This window comes from Silene latifolia, chromosome 7 (assembly GCF_048544455.1).
Source record: "Silene latifolia isolate original U9 population chromosome 7, ASM4854445v1, whole genome shotgun sequence".
Taxonomy (NCBI): Eukaryota; Viridiplantae; Streptophyta; class Magnoliopsida; order Caryophyllales; family Caryophyllaceae; genus Silene; species Silene latifolia.
Genome location: NC_133532.1, coordinates 41,931,604 through 41,950,222, shown reverse-complemented (window position 1 = coordinate 41,950,222; position 18,619 = coordinate 41,931,604). Strand labels below are relative to the sequence as shown.

The window sequence follows — 18,619 nt, the reverse complement described above, 5'->3', positions numbered from 1 at the left end:
AATTCACAAAATATTATGACTAGAGATGTCATTTTTTACCCTGAAAATGATGTGAACAATAATGGTAACATGTTATCAAAAAATAACAACATTTTATTGTAAAATGATGACATGTTACCCGTCTTATTTCAGACCAAAAGCAATGGTCTTAAGAAAAACGGACTGATTCTAAATAACTCTCCCTATTTCTTTGTTTGACAAATTTCTATACTTATTTTAATCACTCAACCCAACCCTACAATACTCATACTTTATCTTATTTTAATCACCTTATCCCACAACAATACTTATTTTAATCACACAATACCTTTCTTCTCTCCAATCTTCTACCCCACGACAATACTTTACCATATAATACTCCCATTACTTAAATCCCGTGCCCTTCATGAATAGGGAGGGTTTTCCTATTAAGAATAGGAGGGAGTATATATCTGAATATTTGGGTTTGATATTATATGTTAATTTCAACTCTCTGGCAGCACAATTACTTCCCTAAAAGCTGAAGCTTGTCTCTACCCTCATTCATTCAGTACACATGTACGTATCTCCTTTCCCTCATTCTAGTCACTTGTTTTGGCATACCCATTTTATCTCTACACTAATGCGAAAATTCTATATGATTTTAGCATATAACATTACTGCGAATGCAATGCGTCCTTATTCTTCATATTCTAAATTATTTTGGAATTCAGAGGTAATCTGTTCGTCTCAATCAAAGATAAACGACTTAAACAGAGGCATCTAAATAACGAAAACTGTTGGGTCATTTTATCGCCTTTTTTATCTGATCTATTCAAGTTGTTGATAAATTGACTCTATTTTTTTCTGAATGGTAAAAAACAGGGGAGACAATGAGATGGAGCAATTTTGGCAGAACATACAGTCAGGATTTACCGTGGTAGATTCCAATGACACGCTGATAACAAGTGGAAGTATGACAACAGTGGGACCCATTGAGATTTCTCCGGCGGCGGCGGATGTTACGGATTCAATGACGGTGGCGGTTGTTCCTGGTGACGAAGACGAGGAAGATTCGAGTGAAGAGGTAACCACCTCGTCATCGAGCAGTTCCGGAACTGGAACCGACCCTACCACCGGGGCGATGTGTCGAAAGAGAAAGATTGAAGAACTTGACGAGTCTTTTGCCGCTACAACACCCGCTGCAGCCCTCGCTCGAATTGAGGTTAGGCTACTCTATATACTCTCTCCTATTCACTCATTTCTTCCCTCTTTCCTTGTTCAGGCTGGCTGGAATTTCTTCCATATCTCCGTTCCTAGAAACTTTTGTGTGTCCAAATTCAATTGCTAATGGGGAATGGGGAGGCCCACAAAAACATACAAAAATAGGAATACATAACTACTCCCTCCTATTCCCCATTTTCTTCCCTATTTCCTAAAACGGATTATTCAGATTTTTTTTTTCTTATTTTGGAAACTTTTACTCTTATTTTATTCATCCCTCTCTTATCACCAAACTTCACCCAACTATTTTACTCCTATTTTATTCTTTTCCTTAATGTTTGTGGCCCACAATTCTAATTTAACTCGTAATTATTCATCCTTGTCTTCTATCAGCAAACCCACCCAACTCTTTTAATCTATTTTATTCCTCCCAGTTCTCCTTAATACTTGTGTCCACAAACAAAGGGAAGAAAAAGAAGAATAGGAACGAGAATTAAATAAATATATCACAGAATGAAAATAGATAACTTCTCACCAAGACGTTGCATTATCTACCAAGGGTACCATTGACATAAATATTCAACCTAGGGTACCATTGGCACATTGAAATGAAGGACACCATACACAAAGTGACAAACCACAGGAGTACCCTGAGAAATTTCCCTTTTTTTAGCCTACCACCAGATACTAACAAGGCACTCAATTTTGGCACCACCCTCTCTCACATGGGGTGAGTAGAGACCCCTTCAATTAAGAATGCATATGAGAGGGTGTCATCCAATTTGAGCGCCACCCCGGTGGCGCCCTTATTAGTTGAAAATTTTGAAAGTTACAGAGTTGGAAGGAAAATGAAACTCTTGCTAGACAAGGTTTGGAAATTTCTGAGTTTCACGGATTATTTAGTAATTTTTTTTTTTTTATTCTCTTATCTAAATGTACAAGGTAATATAAATGCAACATGCAAGTGTAGTACAGTACATCTAAGATTGATGCTTTAATACTTGCGGAGTATTTTCTATATTTGTTACTGAGCTAACTTGGGGACATGCTTGTTTCCAGAAGAAACATTCTGGTGGTTCAAGTGCTACTAAGAGAACTCGATCTGCAGATGTTCACAATCTATCAAAAAGGGTGTGTATCATATTATCATATTGTTTCACAACATTTTTTGTACGCCTTTCGACCATTTAACATTCAACTGTTTAATTTCAGAGATGTCGAGATAGGATAAATGAGAAAATGAAGGCATTGCAGGAACTCATCCCTTGTTGTAACAAGGTATGTATTGTAAATCATTGCCGTGTGTAACAAAGTGTTCCAACGCATAAACGATGATTGAGATGAATCGTTTGTGGGTTGCTCACATCATCCAACATTCCAACATACAGAACTCAATATATAGTTGCCCTATATCCGTTTTATCGGTTGTGCTGCTCATTTTCTTTTCTTTTATCCTTGATTACAGTCGGATAAAGCTTCCATGCTGGATGAGGCAGTTGAGTACGTGAAATCATTGCAAACGCAAATACAGGTACGCAAATAACCGCCGACCATCAGTTGAAGCTAAAATCTGAACTATATATTCTCTTACTAACGAGAATCATTCCGATAAAATTGTGGCTTTCAGATCATGATGTCAATGGGATATGGAATGATGTATGCTGGGATGCAACAGCAGTACGCGCCACTAATGGGTATGGGTACGGATATGGGCATGAGCCTCCCAGTAATGCCAATGTCCTATCCGCCTGCTATACCTGGCCCTGCAGTAGTAGTAACAAGTCCTGGTACAAACGTGATACTTCCCTTGGCACCAAGATTACCCATTCTGCCTTATGCCGTGCCTGGTGTTCAACCAAACACTGCAGCAGATTCTACAGCTAATCAATATGGCGTTCAGATTCCTGGAATGACGCAAATCACAAACACGGAGAATCCACATGGACCGTATCTTTCTTACCAACAGATGCTAATGCATGCAGGCAGTACAGGTGATAGTTGCTTCCTCTCCTTTTATCGAATACCTGGTATGAGTCAGTTTGAGTATGATATTGTACAAGTGTTTTAGTTTGCGGTCTTCCTTTCAAAGTTGCAAGTGTTTAATTAGTTCTTGCATTTCAACGGCAGGACATTATTTAACTCTGATGACAGAACCCAAGGACTAATCAGCCTGTTTAATTTCAAATAAGCCGAGCACAATGCAAAAGTGAAGGCGGCGATGAGGAAGATATTTAGTAAAAGAAAGTTTAGCGTTTAATAAAAGAGTTGCCAAAAGCTTAGGGACTACATGAAGCTAAGGATTAGCAGAAAAACATGAAGAGTAGCAGCAGAGATAGAAATTAGCGAGAAGTAATACTAGACGCAATAGTACTGTAACGGGAAGTATTAGCGTAATAATATCGTGTATACCATGTTTACTGATGCCGTTTTAGGTAATACACAAAAACTTCATAGTATCACAGACTATAAGATTTAAAGGTTTGGTCATGAAATTTCTTACATTAAATTGAGTATTGAGTGGAGACTTAATTCAAAACAAGAGAAATTAAAGAACTTGTCGGGTTGAGATTAGGTAATTTCGAGTAGTTAGCAAATCGTGCCTATTAGCACCATCTTTACCGTCCAAATCTACTCAAGCACACAAACGAAAAGAAAAACAAAAGGAAACGGAAGAGAAGAAGAGAAAGAAGCCGTCAATTCTCAACCGCACTCCGTCACCTTATTTCTGTCATCTTGTCACTATCGGTCGAAAGCACAAGGTAATAGTGTGTTCGTTCTTGTATAATATACGTAGTTATTAGAGAATATATTATCATATTAAGAAAAATATCTTACAGAATATTAGGAATATTCTTGGATTATCCTTCAAGACGGTCTACTATATATAATGTAACCGACTCATTAATAATAATAATCACGTCATCCAGTTATCTCCCTTCTCATAATCTAACATGGTATCAGCCTAAACTCGATTCTCTCAAAAACTCTTCCGCTCGCAACAACCTCGTGTTTAAACCGCTAGCCGGAGATGGCGGTCTTATACAATCTCCGGCGGATATACTAAATTTTCACGTAAAAATCCATAGCATAGTTTTAGATAGTATAGCTATTTATTTAAGAGTAAATTATCAATTACACCCACGCTTAATCCCCTTTTTTACATTTACTCCACGTCAAATTTTTTTTTAATGATTTACACCCAAATTAATTGCTCAGTTTATATTTTGCACCCAATACCATTTTCAGGCCATATTTCCGCCAAAAAAAAATTTTATGACGATTTTGCTCTTCCTTCTTTTATTAAACATTCTTTCTCTTCATTCATCATCTTCTTTATCATTGTCCCTCATTTTCACCAATTTGATTTTCCCCATTAATTTTCCCCAATTTGATTTTCACTATTAATTTTATTTCCTCATATTAGCATCCATACCTTCAAGAACCTTCCCGCCTTCCGTGAATGGCTTTGTTCTAGGGCAAGCACCAAATTTATCCCAACCTCCTTCAAAATGGTGCGGTGAGAATGTGGTAACAATCACATCAATTGTATTGCCCTGTAAGTTCTTTCGATCAACTATTTCCTTGAGAGTGGTATTAAATGCCTTGCCAAATACATCAAAGAACTCAATATAATGGCATCCAAGCACTGAATCCCCGTCAAAGTACACAGCTGTATGTAAATACCAATGCCCAATCGACAATACCACCATACTAATCGTATCTAAGTCAGAAGACCACCATATCAATTGGGAAAATTAAATTGGGGAAAATCGAATTTGGGAAAATTAAATTGGGGAAAATGAGGGAGAAGGATATAGAAGAGGATGAATGAGGAGAAAGAATCTTTAATAAAAGAAGAAGCAAGGGCAAAATCGTCATAAAATTTTTGTTTTGACGGAAATATGGTCTGAAAATGGTATTGGGTGCAAAATATAAACTGAGTAGTTAATTTGGGTGTAAATCATTAAAAAAAATTGACGTGAGAGTAAATGTAAAAAAGGGGATTAAGCGTGGGTGTAATTGATAATTTACTCTTTATTTAATGATGAATAAAAGTAGGTCCCCGCCTTCCCCAATCTCTCCCTCCATCCCGTACCTTTTACCAACACACAACCAACCATCATTCACCACCTTCACCAATCAAACATCACATCATCTCCCTTCACAAATCCCTTCCCGTCGACACCCAAAATCCAAATCCGCCCATCATCCCCCACAACACTCCAGCCGTCACCATCACCCCACAACCCCAACAAACCTAAACCCGACCACCATGCCCGCTGCCTGACTATTATATTAGGAATAAATTGGCTCCTTAATAAGTGGCTTCTTTTCTTATTTTCATTTTGCCTCACTAATAGTTAATCTGGGATGTTCAGAAAAATAGTGATAAGTGATAACTGATGATAAATCGGATTTAAAAAAATGATTTTCGGTAATTGACTTAAGTACGTGATAACATCGTCATCTTATCAACAATTTTAGGTAATTTTAGTTTAGAAGGTATACATTTGAGGCGAATTATTGTTAGATTGATTAAGAACAACTATATGTTATACAAATAGAGTGATTTAGTTGACTTAATTACGTGTTTTGGGTAATCCGGTTATACAATACATGAATTTGAGTTAATTTAACTAGTTTTTGTACCCGTGCACTGTACGGGTGACGATGTAGAGTGTTAATCGAAGTAGATGAAAGGATCAAGTAAATGGTGGGAAAAAAAATACCGAACTATTATGAAATAAATATTTGGTACTATATATGGGGTTCATCTCATCATGATTTTATTATGAGACTATTTCATTCAATATATTGTGACCTTCGTGTTGCTGTTTATTTCTGTAGTATATATATTTTACGGAAATTTCCCATGGTTCCTTCAAACTTTGGCAGATTACACATGGTACCCCTCAAATTAACTTTGTACATAAGGTACCCATTAGTTTGACTTTTTCTTTCCCAAAATGGCCATTGACAAACGGCTGTTAAGTTTTCTTAACGTCAGTTAGGTTTTCACTTTTTGGTGGGAAAGTTAGTTTGAATTGTATACTTTTTGCCCATGGTACCCCTGTGTTTCAAACTTTTGCCCAATGTACCCAATTTCTAGAACAGAACAAAAATAACGGCTATATTGATGTAGCCATTGGAATCTGTTGCTTTAAAAGCCAAATCTCCCTCATTTACAATTAAAACAAGTTCAATACATAAGGAAACTCAATAATGTCTTACACATCTAATGCAAGTTCTTATTCAAGAGGAATTCAAGTAGAAAACAAACAATGCCCAAGATGCAATAAAAGATCAAACATAAGGTCCTCGGGGCCTACTGCAGCAAATCCAATAAAGCTATATTATAAGTGTGATGATTGTGGTTGGTTTCAATGGTGCCAAGCTAAAATAGTAGAAGACAATCAACATGAAGTGACGAAGAATATGAAGGAACAAGTTGAGATGCTTAATTTGTTGAAGGCAAAAATGGACGATATGTCAAAGCTACTACAACTTAGCATAAAAATAGCCATTTTTATGTACATGTTTCTGTTATATGTCACGATGAACCAAAGAAGTGGATAAGAAACTATATAATATGCAACAACTGTAATAGAATCAAATGCAATTAATAAGATTAAAACTTGCAATGCTAGCTTTGATCATTGTTGTTAATTATACAAAGGTTGTTCCTGTGATTTATAAATCACCAAAAAGTTGTTGACTATGTGATATATAAATCACCAAAAGCTGTAACACAGTTAAGAAACTGTACAAAATATACGCATAACAGTTTACGAAATGCACAAAATATAAGCTGATTAATCACTACAACAAAATATGGCAGCTGACTTAGTTAACAACCTAGCTTAGCCAAAAAATGAGTGTCTTTTCAGAAACATACTTAACCCTTGCTTGTTGAAGCTCCATCTTCCCTTGCCCTTTTCTTCTGACTGCCACCACCACCACTAGCCTTCCTCTGTTTTGCTGTTGGACCTCCTTTACAAGATCTTGCATTGTGTCCAACAGTTTTGCATATTGAGCATGTGATTGTTGTTGATCTTTTACCTTTTTTCTTGGGCTCGTTTGGTTTCCTCTTTCTTTGCCTTATAGGTCTTCCTATGCTCCTCTCTGGAATAAGGGTTAAAACTTGAGGGAATTGGAAGGTTGGCCATGAAGGAAATGTAGATCTATATACATACATATTCATATATGATTTAATTTAATTTGTCATAAAATTAAATATGGATTTTATACATGCAAACAAATGAGCAAAATAGAGGAGAAATCATGTTCTTACATTGGATGTTTCGGTTTTAAGGGCACAAAAGAAATCTCCTTTTCTTTTGTTCTTGAGCTTTCCTTTAATGGAAGAACCAAGATCCAAGTATAGGATCTCTCCCTAAGCTTAATACCCAAGGCTTTCTCTTAATAAAATTAATATTATAGGAACTAGTACAATATTAATTTGAAGAAAATTGAACCAAAATAATTTGGTATTTTAACTCTCTAAAACCGGTTAGAGGAGAGGGATTTTTGGAGGATTTTTCTCTTTCTAAAACTTAAGAAGTTAGAATGAATGAATATGTAAGAATGATACCCCCTTAAGCATGTAGTGTATATCAAAGTATAAGACAAAAATCCTTTTGTCTTTCCTAGGGTGAAACCGGGTAGGAGGGAAGAAAGGGGGAAGAGAAAGACCCAATGCATGCCCTTGTTTGCCTTCACAATGCAAACTAGGGTTGCATGGCTAGACTCTATTAAGAATGATTGTGTTTTCCACTTATTAAATCAACCATAATATTAGCCTAAACCACCTCCAATTTTCGGCACTTATAATAATATGGATTCCATATTATTTTTGTCAAATGTCAATATGTCACATGTCATATGTAACATAAATTTGTTATGTATTTTTAACATATTAAAAATCAACGTATTAATAAAAATACGTCATGTACAACAATCAACTTAGTAATTCATAATTACTTGTACCAAAATATTTCACCAGTTTATAAATCGTATTTATAATAATTCATTCATTTCAATTGCTTCCTTAAACAATAATTTCATCTGAGTAATGATACAATTCAATTACTCAGACCGTATCTCATTTAATCACATTTCGATGTGATACGTAAATTTTACTTTCAAAATCGTCCGTCAATTTTCAAGTAATTTAATTAACTCGTAACATTATACGATTAATTAAATGATCAATTAAGAGTGTTGCCCTATAGGTATGACCTAGGGGGTCAACTGATCACCACCGTCACACGACAGTAATGTCAAACTCTAGTCAGCCAATCATTACCGATATATGTTGACCAGTTGACAGTAAAAATACTTCCCAATTGTATTCTTTAAAATGAGATTTTAATAATGATATTTAAATCATATGATCGCACTATTGTTGAGGACACATTTCCCAACAATCTCCCACTTGTCCTCGACAAGTGTGCGTCACCAATTCTCTTGTCCTATTACTATCTCCCACTCAATGCAAGGTGTCTTTCAGGTCGTACTTGCAAGTGATCATATCGAGAGTGGTTTCCTCGATCTGGAGAATAACAGATTGACCGGACTTATCTATCATAGATACCTTCCGAGCGTGGCCACACATTTCCAGTTCATTACTCCTCGAGTGGCCCTGAGATATTGTTATAACCCTGACTAGGGGTGGACAATTCCTATCGCACTCATTCCCTTCGACTAGCCACAGCCATCATAACCCAAAATATGCCCATTTGACCCCATTTACGAAGGTCGTAGTAACACAAATCAAAGTTAATCTGAAACCGTGCCATCTTAGGTGAATAGTCTTTAGTCAAAAGAATCGACTCATTTGAATACTATAGTAGCTCTCGCCACGATCAGGTTATATAAATTTGCCAGAACTCTATAAGCGGTCATAAGGCCCGACAAAATGTTCCTAACAGTCTGCCTATGTGATCGACTAGTCATCTCACATGACTCTATGGCACTTGAACTTGCCATCAATCGCCTCACACTCTAGTCACTTCGAGACGTCACCTCATACAAGTGACTATGGGCAAATACTATGTTAATCCGTGTTCACTTTAACGGGGTTCAATTGTCACTACAACCCGTTTGGATGTAACAATGTATAAATTAAAGATAAAAGACAAATGTGATTGTGAACATGAACAAAAACAACACTTTTATTTCATTTCAAAATCTAACATAAACTTGGTACACGTTTAAGTCCCATGGACGTAACATGTCCATCATGCTTAGCCTGCGATAAAGGTTTGGTGAGCGGATCGGCTATGTTGTCATCCGTCCCAACCTTACAAATCGCAATTTCCTTTCTATCAATAAAATCTCTTATTACATAATATTTTCTAAGTACATGTCTAGATCTATTACTAGACTTCGGCTCCTTAGCTTGGAAGATCGTCCCACTATTATCACAATAGAGAGTGATGGGATCATTGGCGGTAGGTACTACTTTTAGACCTTCCGTGAATTGCCTGATCCACACAGCTTCCTTGGCAGCTTCTGATGCTGCTATGTACTCAGCCTCCGTTGTAGAATCCGCGGTTACAGCTTCCTTGAAGCTTCTCCAGCTAACGGCACCACCATTGAGCATGAAAACAAAACCAGCTTGTGATTTCATGTCATCTCTATCTGTTTGAAAACTTGAGTCCGTGTATCCATTAACACGCAACTCAGCATCGCCTCCAAACTCTAGGATAGAGTCCTTAGTTCTTCTTAAGTACTTAAGGATGTTCTTGACGGCAATCTAGTGACTCTCACCTGGGTTTCCTTAATATCTGCTCGTCATACTCAAAGCATACGAGACATCATGACGTGTGCATATCATGGCGTACATGATTGATCCGACAGCGGAAGCGTAAGGGATCTCCTTCATGCGTTCAACATCATGGGGTTTGGAGGAAGATTGAGTCTTGTTCAAAATCGTCCCGGTTACCATAGGTACCAAACCCCTTTTGGATTTGTCCATGCTGAACCGTCGAAGAATCTTATCAACATAAGACTCTTGACTTAGTGCCAATATCCTCTTGGATCTATCTCTATAGATCCGGATACCTAATATGCGTTGTGCTTCTCCTAAATCCTTCATTTGGAAGTGGTTACCTAACCACTTCTTAATAGAAGACAACATTGGAATATCATTTCCAATGAGTAGTATGTCATCGACATGCAAGATTAGGAACACAACATTGCTCCCACTGAATTTCATGTATAAACATGGTTCCTCAACACTTCGAGTGAAACCATTTTCCTTTATAACATGATTGAATCGATGATTCCAACTTCTAGATGCTTGCTTAAGACCATAAATGGATCTCTTAAGCTTGCACACTTTGTTAGGATTTTTAGAATCAACAAAACCTTCGGGTTGTATCATGTACACCTCCTCTTCTAAATGCCCATTTAGAAAAGCGGTTTTGACATCCATTTGCCATATTTCATAATCATGAAATGCGGCAATCGCTAACAAAATCCGTATGGATCTTAGCATGGCTACGGGGGCGAAGGTCTCATCATAATGGAGACCTTGGACTTGGGTAAATCCCTTTGCCACTAGCCTAGCTTTGTAGACATCATCATGTCCTTCTATGCCATTTTTGACTTTGAATATCCATTCGCATTGAAGGGGTCTTACCCCTTTAGGCAAATCTACCAAGTCCCAAACTTGGTTTTCAAGCATAGAATCCATTTCGGATTTCATGGCTTCAAGCCATAACGAAGAATTAGGACTAGAGATTGCGGCCTTGTAGGTGGCGGGCTCGTCACTTTCCATGAGCAACACATCGAGTGTTCCATCTTCCTCGATAAGTCCCACATATCGATCGGGATGGCGAATTACTCGACCCGTCCTTCTTAGTGGAGGAGGTACAACCGTGTTGGACGACGAAGGAACTTCTTCTTGCGTCTCTACCTCGGTTTGTGGCTCTTGAACTTTGTCAAGTTCAAAATTTCTCCCACTCTGTCTCTTAGAAATGAATTGACTTTCTAAGAAGACAGCCTCACTAGACACAAACACTTTGTTTTCTTGAGGTTTGTAGAAGTAGTATCCTCGACAATGCGAGGGGTAACCTACAAAGGTGCATTTTTCGGATCTTGGGGCAAGCTTGTTGTCATTCTTAGTTTTGACGTAAGCATCACATCCCCAAATCCTCATATAGGATATATTGAGAGCCTTTCCCGTCCACATCTCATATGGAGTCTTTTCGGTGGATTTAGTGGGACTATTGTTCAAAGATCTAATTGCGGTTTGAATCGCAAATCCCCAAAACGAGTTCGGTAACTCGGTTTGGCTCATCATGGATCGAACCATATCAAGTAGAGTTCGATTTCTCCTTTCGACAACTCCATTTAGTTGTGGTGTTCCAGGTGGAGAAAGTTGTGATATAATACCACAACCCTTCAAGTGTGAATCGAATTCAAGGCTAAGATATTCTCCACCACGATCGGAACGTAGTGCTTTTACGTTTTTGTTCAATTGGTTCTCTACTTTGTTTTGAAATTCCTTGAATTTCTCAAACGCTTCACTCTTATGTTTCATTAAATAGACATGCCCATGTCTACTTAAGTCGTCGGTGAAGGTTATAAAGTAGTCATAATTACCACGAGCGGTGATACTCATTGGTCCACACACATCGGTGTGTATGAGTCCCAATAGTTCACTAGCTCGTGTCCCTTTACCACTAAAAGAATTACGAGTCATCTTGCCAAGTAGGCAATATTTGCATGTACCATATGATTGATAATCAAATGGTGTAATCACATTAGTCGAAATTAATCTTTTGATGCGATTCTCGTTTATGTGACCTAATCGACAATGCCAAATGAACGCTTCACTTGGGTCACTTGTTTTGAGTTTCTTTGATTGAATGTTATAAATATCATTTGTCGGATTTGAGGTCTCTAAAATGTAAATGCCATTAATGGAAGAAGCTTGGCCAATAACCAAATCATTCCTAGAAATAGTACAACGATTGTTCTTAATGACAAAACAAAAACCGTCCATGTCTAGCATGGCGATTGAAATAATGTTTTTAGAGAGCGTAGGCACATAAAAACAATTATGTAAATACAACTCAAATCCATTTGGCAAAGCTAGAACATAAGTTCCTTTGGATTCGGCCGCTACCCGAGCTCCATTTCCAAGGCGTAGATCCACATCTCCCTTGCTAAGCCTCTCCACATCTCTTAAACCCTGTACATGATTACAAAGGTGAGAACCACAACCGGTATCTAGTACCCATGTCGTAGTGGAAGTATAATTTATATCAATAACATAAATTTCTTTAGGAATTTTACCTTTCGGAGTGATGATTCCTTCCCTTATATTTCGCAAATATACGGGACAATTTCTAAGCCAATGTCCCATGCCATAGCAATAATGGCACTCATCATTAACTTGCTTGAAGTTTTTGATTTTATTTCCCTTCTTCTTGAACCTTTTGCCCTTTGAAGCAAGAGCTTGATTGCTTGAGCTCCCACTAGCTTTGGCATCTTTATCTTCCAGAGAAAAAGACCCTATTGATTGTATGAGGTAGTCTTCCTGAGACGGACTCACACGAGGTCTAGTAGTAGTAGGTGGTATAGAAGAAGTGATGAAGTTAAGGTTTCCATCCGAACCTATCCCAAAATGAAGTTCTCTAGTAGTGTCGAAATCATTGTTGGAGCATACGTCGTCAAAAACATTGTGGTAAGACTCAATGGTTATCGGTGCGGTAGCATTTGATGGATTCATTGTAATGAACTACAAATGTGGAGGAAAAGGAAATATTAACATTTGTCTTTTTAAATCATACTTGTAAAATATTAACAAGATATGAACATTTATATAGTGACCTCTACCCAACTATAATAAATGATTCCAAGACCCAAATTCATATTAACTTGGGCACGGTATGGCCGATGAAACCCTTATCAATATAACTCGGTGGATTAACGTTTTAATCGATTCTACTTTTAGAACTCTCAGTCGATAAAATTACTCTAATTTTTATCTATAGCCCGGAACACATGCAACTACGGTCGCGAATACTTCCGTTGAGCTCAATCCAAATTTCGAATAAATGTGTCCATGATCCAAATCCATATCAACTTGGGCACGGTATGGCCGATGAAACCCTCATTAACATGAACTCGGTAGATAAACACTCATCACCCACTTCCCCTACGTAACAAGGTTTGTACCCCGGTAGGGCCGAGTGCACTCCCTCGCGAAATAGGTTTTCATGGTTTCTACTATTTGGTAAGGCTATGTCTCAATTAATTGTTTTAGCGAGAGGTCATGTCAATTTATTATCTATCACGTTTTAAGTGAACTAAAGCGGTGAACTACGATAATTTTAATTGACACGGTCGATAAACTCGATGAAAGAAGATGCATGTTTTAGTTATGGCGATTTAGCGATGCATGTGACATATAAATAAAATGCAAGCATAAAAAGAATCCTAGTATGGCCTATCCTAAAATAGAAAAACTATTTAACTATTACATATTCGGAAACCAACTCCATTGGTCCCTTGAACTTTGGTTGTGACACGCATCTCGATGTAACACCGTCTTTATGTATCGCCATTCTTGAAGAAATCAGTCTTTAGGAACTCCGGAATAAAATAAATTACATAATAAATTACATAATTTACTATTATACATTTGTAACTAAAATAAAATAAATCTATTAAATTACAAAACGGTGATACGAGATCACAATAAAATTACAACCGAATCGATATTCCCATACATTTCGGGAAATACCAATTAAAACTAAGGCCATACTAAGTAAAATTACATAATTCAAAATTACATAAATTAAAATTATGACAATCATAAAGAAAATGCAGCATTATAATATGTATGAACATGCTCAATTTTATGCTAAATCGCCTTTAATTAGCCAATATCGTATATTACTCGGTTTTTACGGATTTGCGTGATTTCAACATTTTATAATCACAAAAATTACATAAATTCATATTTATGCATAAGTTAATTACCCTAACCTCTTAGGACTCAAAAATTAGTCATCACTAATTATTTGACCATAATTAACTCATATTTTCTAAAATTGTTCATTAATGGACCAAAAATTACAAAAATAAGCTATAAACTTCAAATAAATCACAAAATTTCAAATAAATTTGAAATTTGAAATTTAAACTCATGAACATTCTGGAAAAATACCATGACACTCATAATGTTCAAAATCTTAGGTTAAAAATTTCGAAATTTTCCGGAAAAACAATGTTGCGGTTTATCGGTTTTAACAAAATAATCTTAAAAACATGAGAAAAATTATTTTCATCAACTTTTCAATTTTAGATCTGAAAATGATAATAAAATGCAACATTTAGACGTTTTTCCTAAGTCATAGGTTATGTTTTATTAATTTTTCACTAATAAAGTCACTATTCATGCAATTTTTCTTCAAAAATCCATAAATCATGCAAAAAGACTTCTTTATAGCCAATTATTTTACACACATCTTGTAAAATTGCATGTGACAACATATTAAATTTCTATGACCAGATTCGAAATTTAACTCATATTAACCTATTTTTCACCTAAATCCGAATTTAATAATGAAAAATCCATTTTTCGAGCATAACAAGTCCAAAAATTATGAAATTTTACAGGTTATCTCAAAATAATATATGTGACAATATATCCAAAAATCACTGGAAAATTCGGAGTATAACTCATTTTAGACCGAAAATGACATTTTTACTCATAAAATCATATTTAAATGCCATTATTGTAAAATATGAACAATAAAAATCCGTAAATTTAACCAAAATATCCTAAAACATTTTAGGACCAGAAATATTAACATGCATGAATTAATTTCGTGATATATCATAATAACACAAATTTTACAAGTTTTATATGTTATTCTTATAACTCGGAAAAACTTTTAATCGATTTGCATGCAAACAACCATGGCTCTTGATACCGATTGAAGGAAATATAGATCTATATACATACATATTCATATATGATTTAATTTAATTTGTCATAAAATTAAATATGGATTTTATGCATGCAAACAAATGAGCAAAATAGAGGAGAAATCATGTTCTTACATTGGATGTTTCGGTTTTAAGGGCACAAAAGAAATCTCCTTTTCTTTTGTTCTTGAGCTTTCCTTTAATGGAAGAACCAAGATCCAAGTATAGGATCTCTCCCTAAGCTTAATACCCAAGGCTTTCTCTTAATAAAATTAATATTATAGGAACTAGTACAATATTAATTTGAAGAAAATTGAACCAAAATAATTTGGTATTTTAACTCTCTAAAACCGGTTAGAGGAGAGGGATTTTTGGAGGATTTTTCTCTTTCTAAAACTTAAGAAGTTAGAATGAATGAATATGTAAGAATGATACCCCCTTAAGCATGTAGTGTATATCAAAGTATAAGACAAAAATCCTTTTGTCTTTCCTAGGGTGAAACCGGGTAGGAGGGAAGAAAGGGGGAAGAGAAAGACCCAATGCATGCCCTTGTTTGCCTTCACAATGCAAACTAGGGTTGCATGGCTAGGCTCTATTAAGAATGATTGTGTTTTCCACTTATTAAATCAACCATAATATTAGCCTAAACCACCTCCAATTTTCGGCACTTATAATAATATGGATTCCATATTATTTTTGTCAAATGTCAATATGTCACATGTCATATGTAACATAAATTTGTTATGTATTTTTAACATATTAAAAATCAACGTATTAATAAAAATACGTCATGTACAACAATCAACTTAGTAATTCATAATTACTTGTACCAAAATATTTCACCAGTTTATAAATCGTATTTATAATAATTCATTCATTTCAATTGCTTCCTTAAACAATAATTCCATCTGAGTAATGATACAATTCAATTACTCAGACCGTATCTCATTTAATCACATTTCGATGTGATACGTAAATTTTACTTTCAAAATCGTCCGTCAATTTTCAAGTAATTTAATTAACTCGTAACATTATACGATTAATTAAATGATCAATTAAGAGTGTTGCCCTATAGGTATGACCTAGGGGGTCAACTGATCACCACCGTCACACGACAGTAATGTCAAACTCTAGTCAGCCAATCATTACCGATATATGTTGACCAGTTGACAGTAAAAATACTTCCCAATTGTATTCTTTAAAATGAGATTTTAATAATGATATTTAAATCATATGATCGCACTATTGTTGAGGACACATTTCCCAACAGGCCATGCATCCTTATCAGGTAAAGGATGCATATGTTCTCCATAGGTGAGCTTGTAACATTGACCCCTATAGAATCCATGCACATAGTCCACTGGTTGATCCCTATTGTCAAAAATGGCTCTACATGCATGCTTACATGGGATTCCAGTTATCGGCCACTCCCCACATAAGCATGTCCCCTTAAGAATGTCTACTGGATGAGGTTTAGTACCCTCAAGCACCTCAAACTCCCCACCACCTGCTTTAATAACCATACACTGGTTACTCCCATGGATATTATACTCCAATATCTCCATAGCATAAGGTGTTGGCTCATGCATTTGTAAGCCATCTGCCACTTCCATCCTTTCAGCCATCTTTGCCATGAAATCAATTCTGATTCCTTCCATAAGGGTCATCATAGGCTTCTCCCTTAAATCATTTATAAGTGCATTGAATGACTCCACAAAATTGGAGGTGTTATGGTCACAAGCAATGACTGGGTCAAACTGTGATTTTGACCATTGGTCCTCAACACTTAACAAATAATCAACAGCTGGCCTGGACAACTTATTTATCTCCTCAATTGCTTTGTGAAATGCATGAGTTGAGGTTGCAATGGCGACCCTCCAAAACAGGTCATGGAATGCAGGCCTTCCCCATTTTAGCTTGAAGTTGGAATATAAATGTTGTGCACAAATCCTCTTGGTGCACTGAGGAAACTCTTTTTCAAGTGCCCTCTCAACTCCCTTCATTCTGTCACTGATAAATGTCCAATCCCATTTGGAACATCCAACACTCTGAAATGCTAACCTTAGATTTCTGAAAAAATTACTCCAAGATTCAGTGTTCTCCTTCCCCACAATTGCATATGCAATACAATACAGATTATTGTTGGCATCTACACTTATAGCAGATAACAACATCTCCTTATACCTCCCCTTCAGATGACACCCATTAACACCAATGATGGGCCTACAACCTCTCAAAAACCCAAGGATCCATGAGTGAAAACTCACAAATATAGCTTTGAAGTGGACTGGACCACCAGTTTGACCACCAGTCTAACCAGTTTGAGGGTTATGCCAGGTAATTAAAGCCTAATTAAGAACCTGGATTAGTTTGTTTTATCACCTCTCCATAAGCTGCCAAGCTATTGTAACTCTCCTCAAATCCCCCATACACCATTTCAGCCACAGCAATTCTGACCTTATACATTCTCCTTAGGCGTACATCAATGCCATAACCCTTCATTAACAAATCTGCCATAGACTTAACTGGCATCTCAGGATGAGCTCTCAATCCAGTCTCTAACTTTTTATCCATCCAAGGAACAGTGGCCATAGGATTCCTTTTCAAGTTAAAGTACTCCTTATGGTTCCCTGTTAGAGTCTTAATAGCCCGTGTAATAGAGTCAGGCAAACATGAGCTATTAATAGAGTCAGGCAAACATGAGCTATGAAGCTTCCAAGTACACAACTTCTCACTGCATTCAGCTGTATATCTTCTTTTATCAGATTTTAACACAATGACACTGAAGCCCTCTTGTACACAGTAATCAGATAGCACTGACATAAACTCCCCCTTAGACATGAACATTAGCCATGGCTTTAACACAATCTAACCCCATTTAGCTAGTGTATACATCCTTCCATTCTTCAAACTCTGCTCATTATCTTCTTCATCCTCTTCATTAACTCCAACAGTGAGCCCAACATCAAATGGATGAACAGCCACATTATCATCCAACTCCTCAATCTCATGCTCTTCAACTATTGCACTGTCATCACTGTCACTACTATCCTCACCATCACTGCAATAATAGTGTAACACCCCCATACTCCAAGTGCCTTACCAGAACCACTTAAGGCATGGAAGTGCTACCATCTCGGTTACCCGAGGCAATGATAATCAAAAGACAATAAAGAAACAACATTTAATTGGTATAAATTTTAAAGTGAGTACAATCCAAAACCAAACTGCCAAAATACGGATTACATGTTCATAAGCCAACTGTCTAATCAACTAATCAAATGTCTGATAAACTACTCAAGCTACAGCGGAAGACTCTATCATCTGAAGGTGACACATCCCAGCTAGCCCATATGTCTCGACTCATACCTGCTCAACAACTGCTCACCATCCCCGAATAGATCACCACAGGTTTTAAAACAATAAAACGGGGTCAGTACTATTCACACAATCATACATATACAATTACTATAAGACAGAAACCAAC

General features: G+C 36.5%; 2 protein-coding genes across 2 annotated transcripts; one reads left to right on the top strand and one right to left on the bottom strand.

Annotated features, from left to right (window-relative positions):
• Positions 1 to 425: 425 nt before the first annotated feature.
• Positions 426 to 3,667, top strand: LOC141591035 (transcription factor bHLH119-like). The gene is made up of 7 exons (XM_074411502.1): positions 426 to 537; positions 844 to 1,183; positions 2,242 to 2,313; positions 2,395 to 2,460; positions 2,648 to 2,713; positions 2,810 to 3,173; positions 3,310 to 3,667. Coding segments are annotated over exons 1-7 (948 nt in total). The 5' UTR covers positions 426 to 535; the 3' UTR covers positions 3,348 to 3,667.
• Positions 3,668 to 4,589: 922 nt separating this feature from the next.
• Positions 4,590 to 17,973, bottom strand: LOC141590001 (uncharacterized). The gene is made up of 3 exons (XM_074410619.1): positions 17,515 to 17,973; positions 16,391 to 17,444; positions 4,590 to 4,903 (listed from the first exon to the last, which is right to left on the bottom strand). Exons 1-3 carry the CDS (start codon positions 17,971 to 17,973, stop codon positions 4,590 to 4,592), a joined length of 1,827 nt encoding a protein of 608 aa, XP_074266720.1.
• Positions 17,974 to 18,619: the final 646 nt, after the last annotated feature.

Coding starts and splice junctions, on each gene's coding strand:
- LOC141591035 (XM_074411502.1), top strand. Junction 2,314..2,394: donor TTCACAATCTATCAAAAAGG/GTGTGTATCATA, acceptor GTTTAATTTCAG/AGATGTCGAGATAGGATAAA. Junction 3,174..3,309: donor AATGCATGCAGGCAGTACAG/GTGATAGTTGCT, acceptor TTTCAACGGCAG/GACATTATTTAACTCTGATG.
- LOC141590001 (XM_074410619.1), bottom strand. CDS start 17,973: ATGTCTAAGGGGGAGTTTATGTCAGTGCTATCTGATTACTGTGTACAA. Junction 17,445..17,514: donor GCTTGGCAGCTTATGGAGAG/GTGATAAAACAA, acceptor CAAACTGGTTAG/ACTGGTGGTCAAACTGGTGG. Junction 4,904..16,390: donor TGCATGGCCTGTTGGGAAAT/GTGTCCTCAACA, acceptor CTTCTGACTTAG/ATACGATTAGTATGGTGGTA.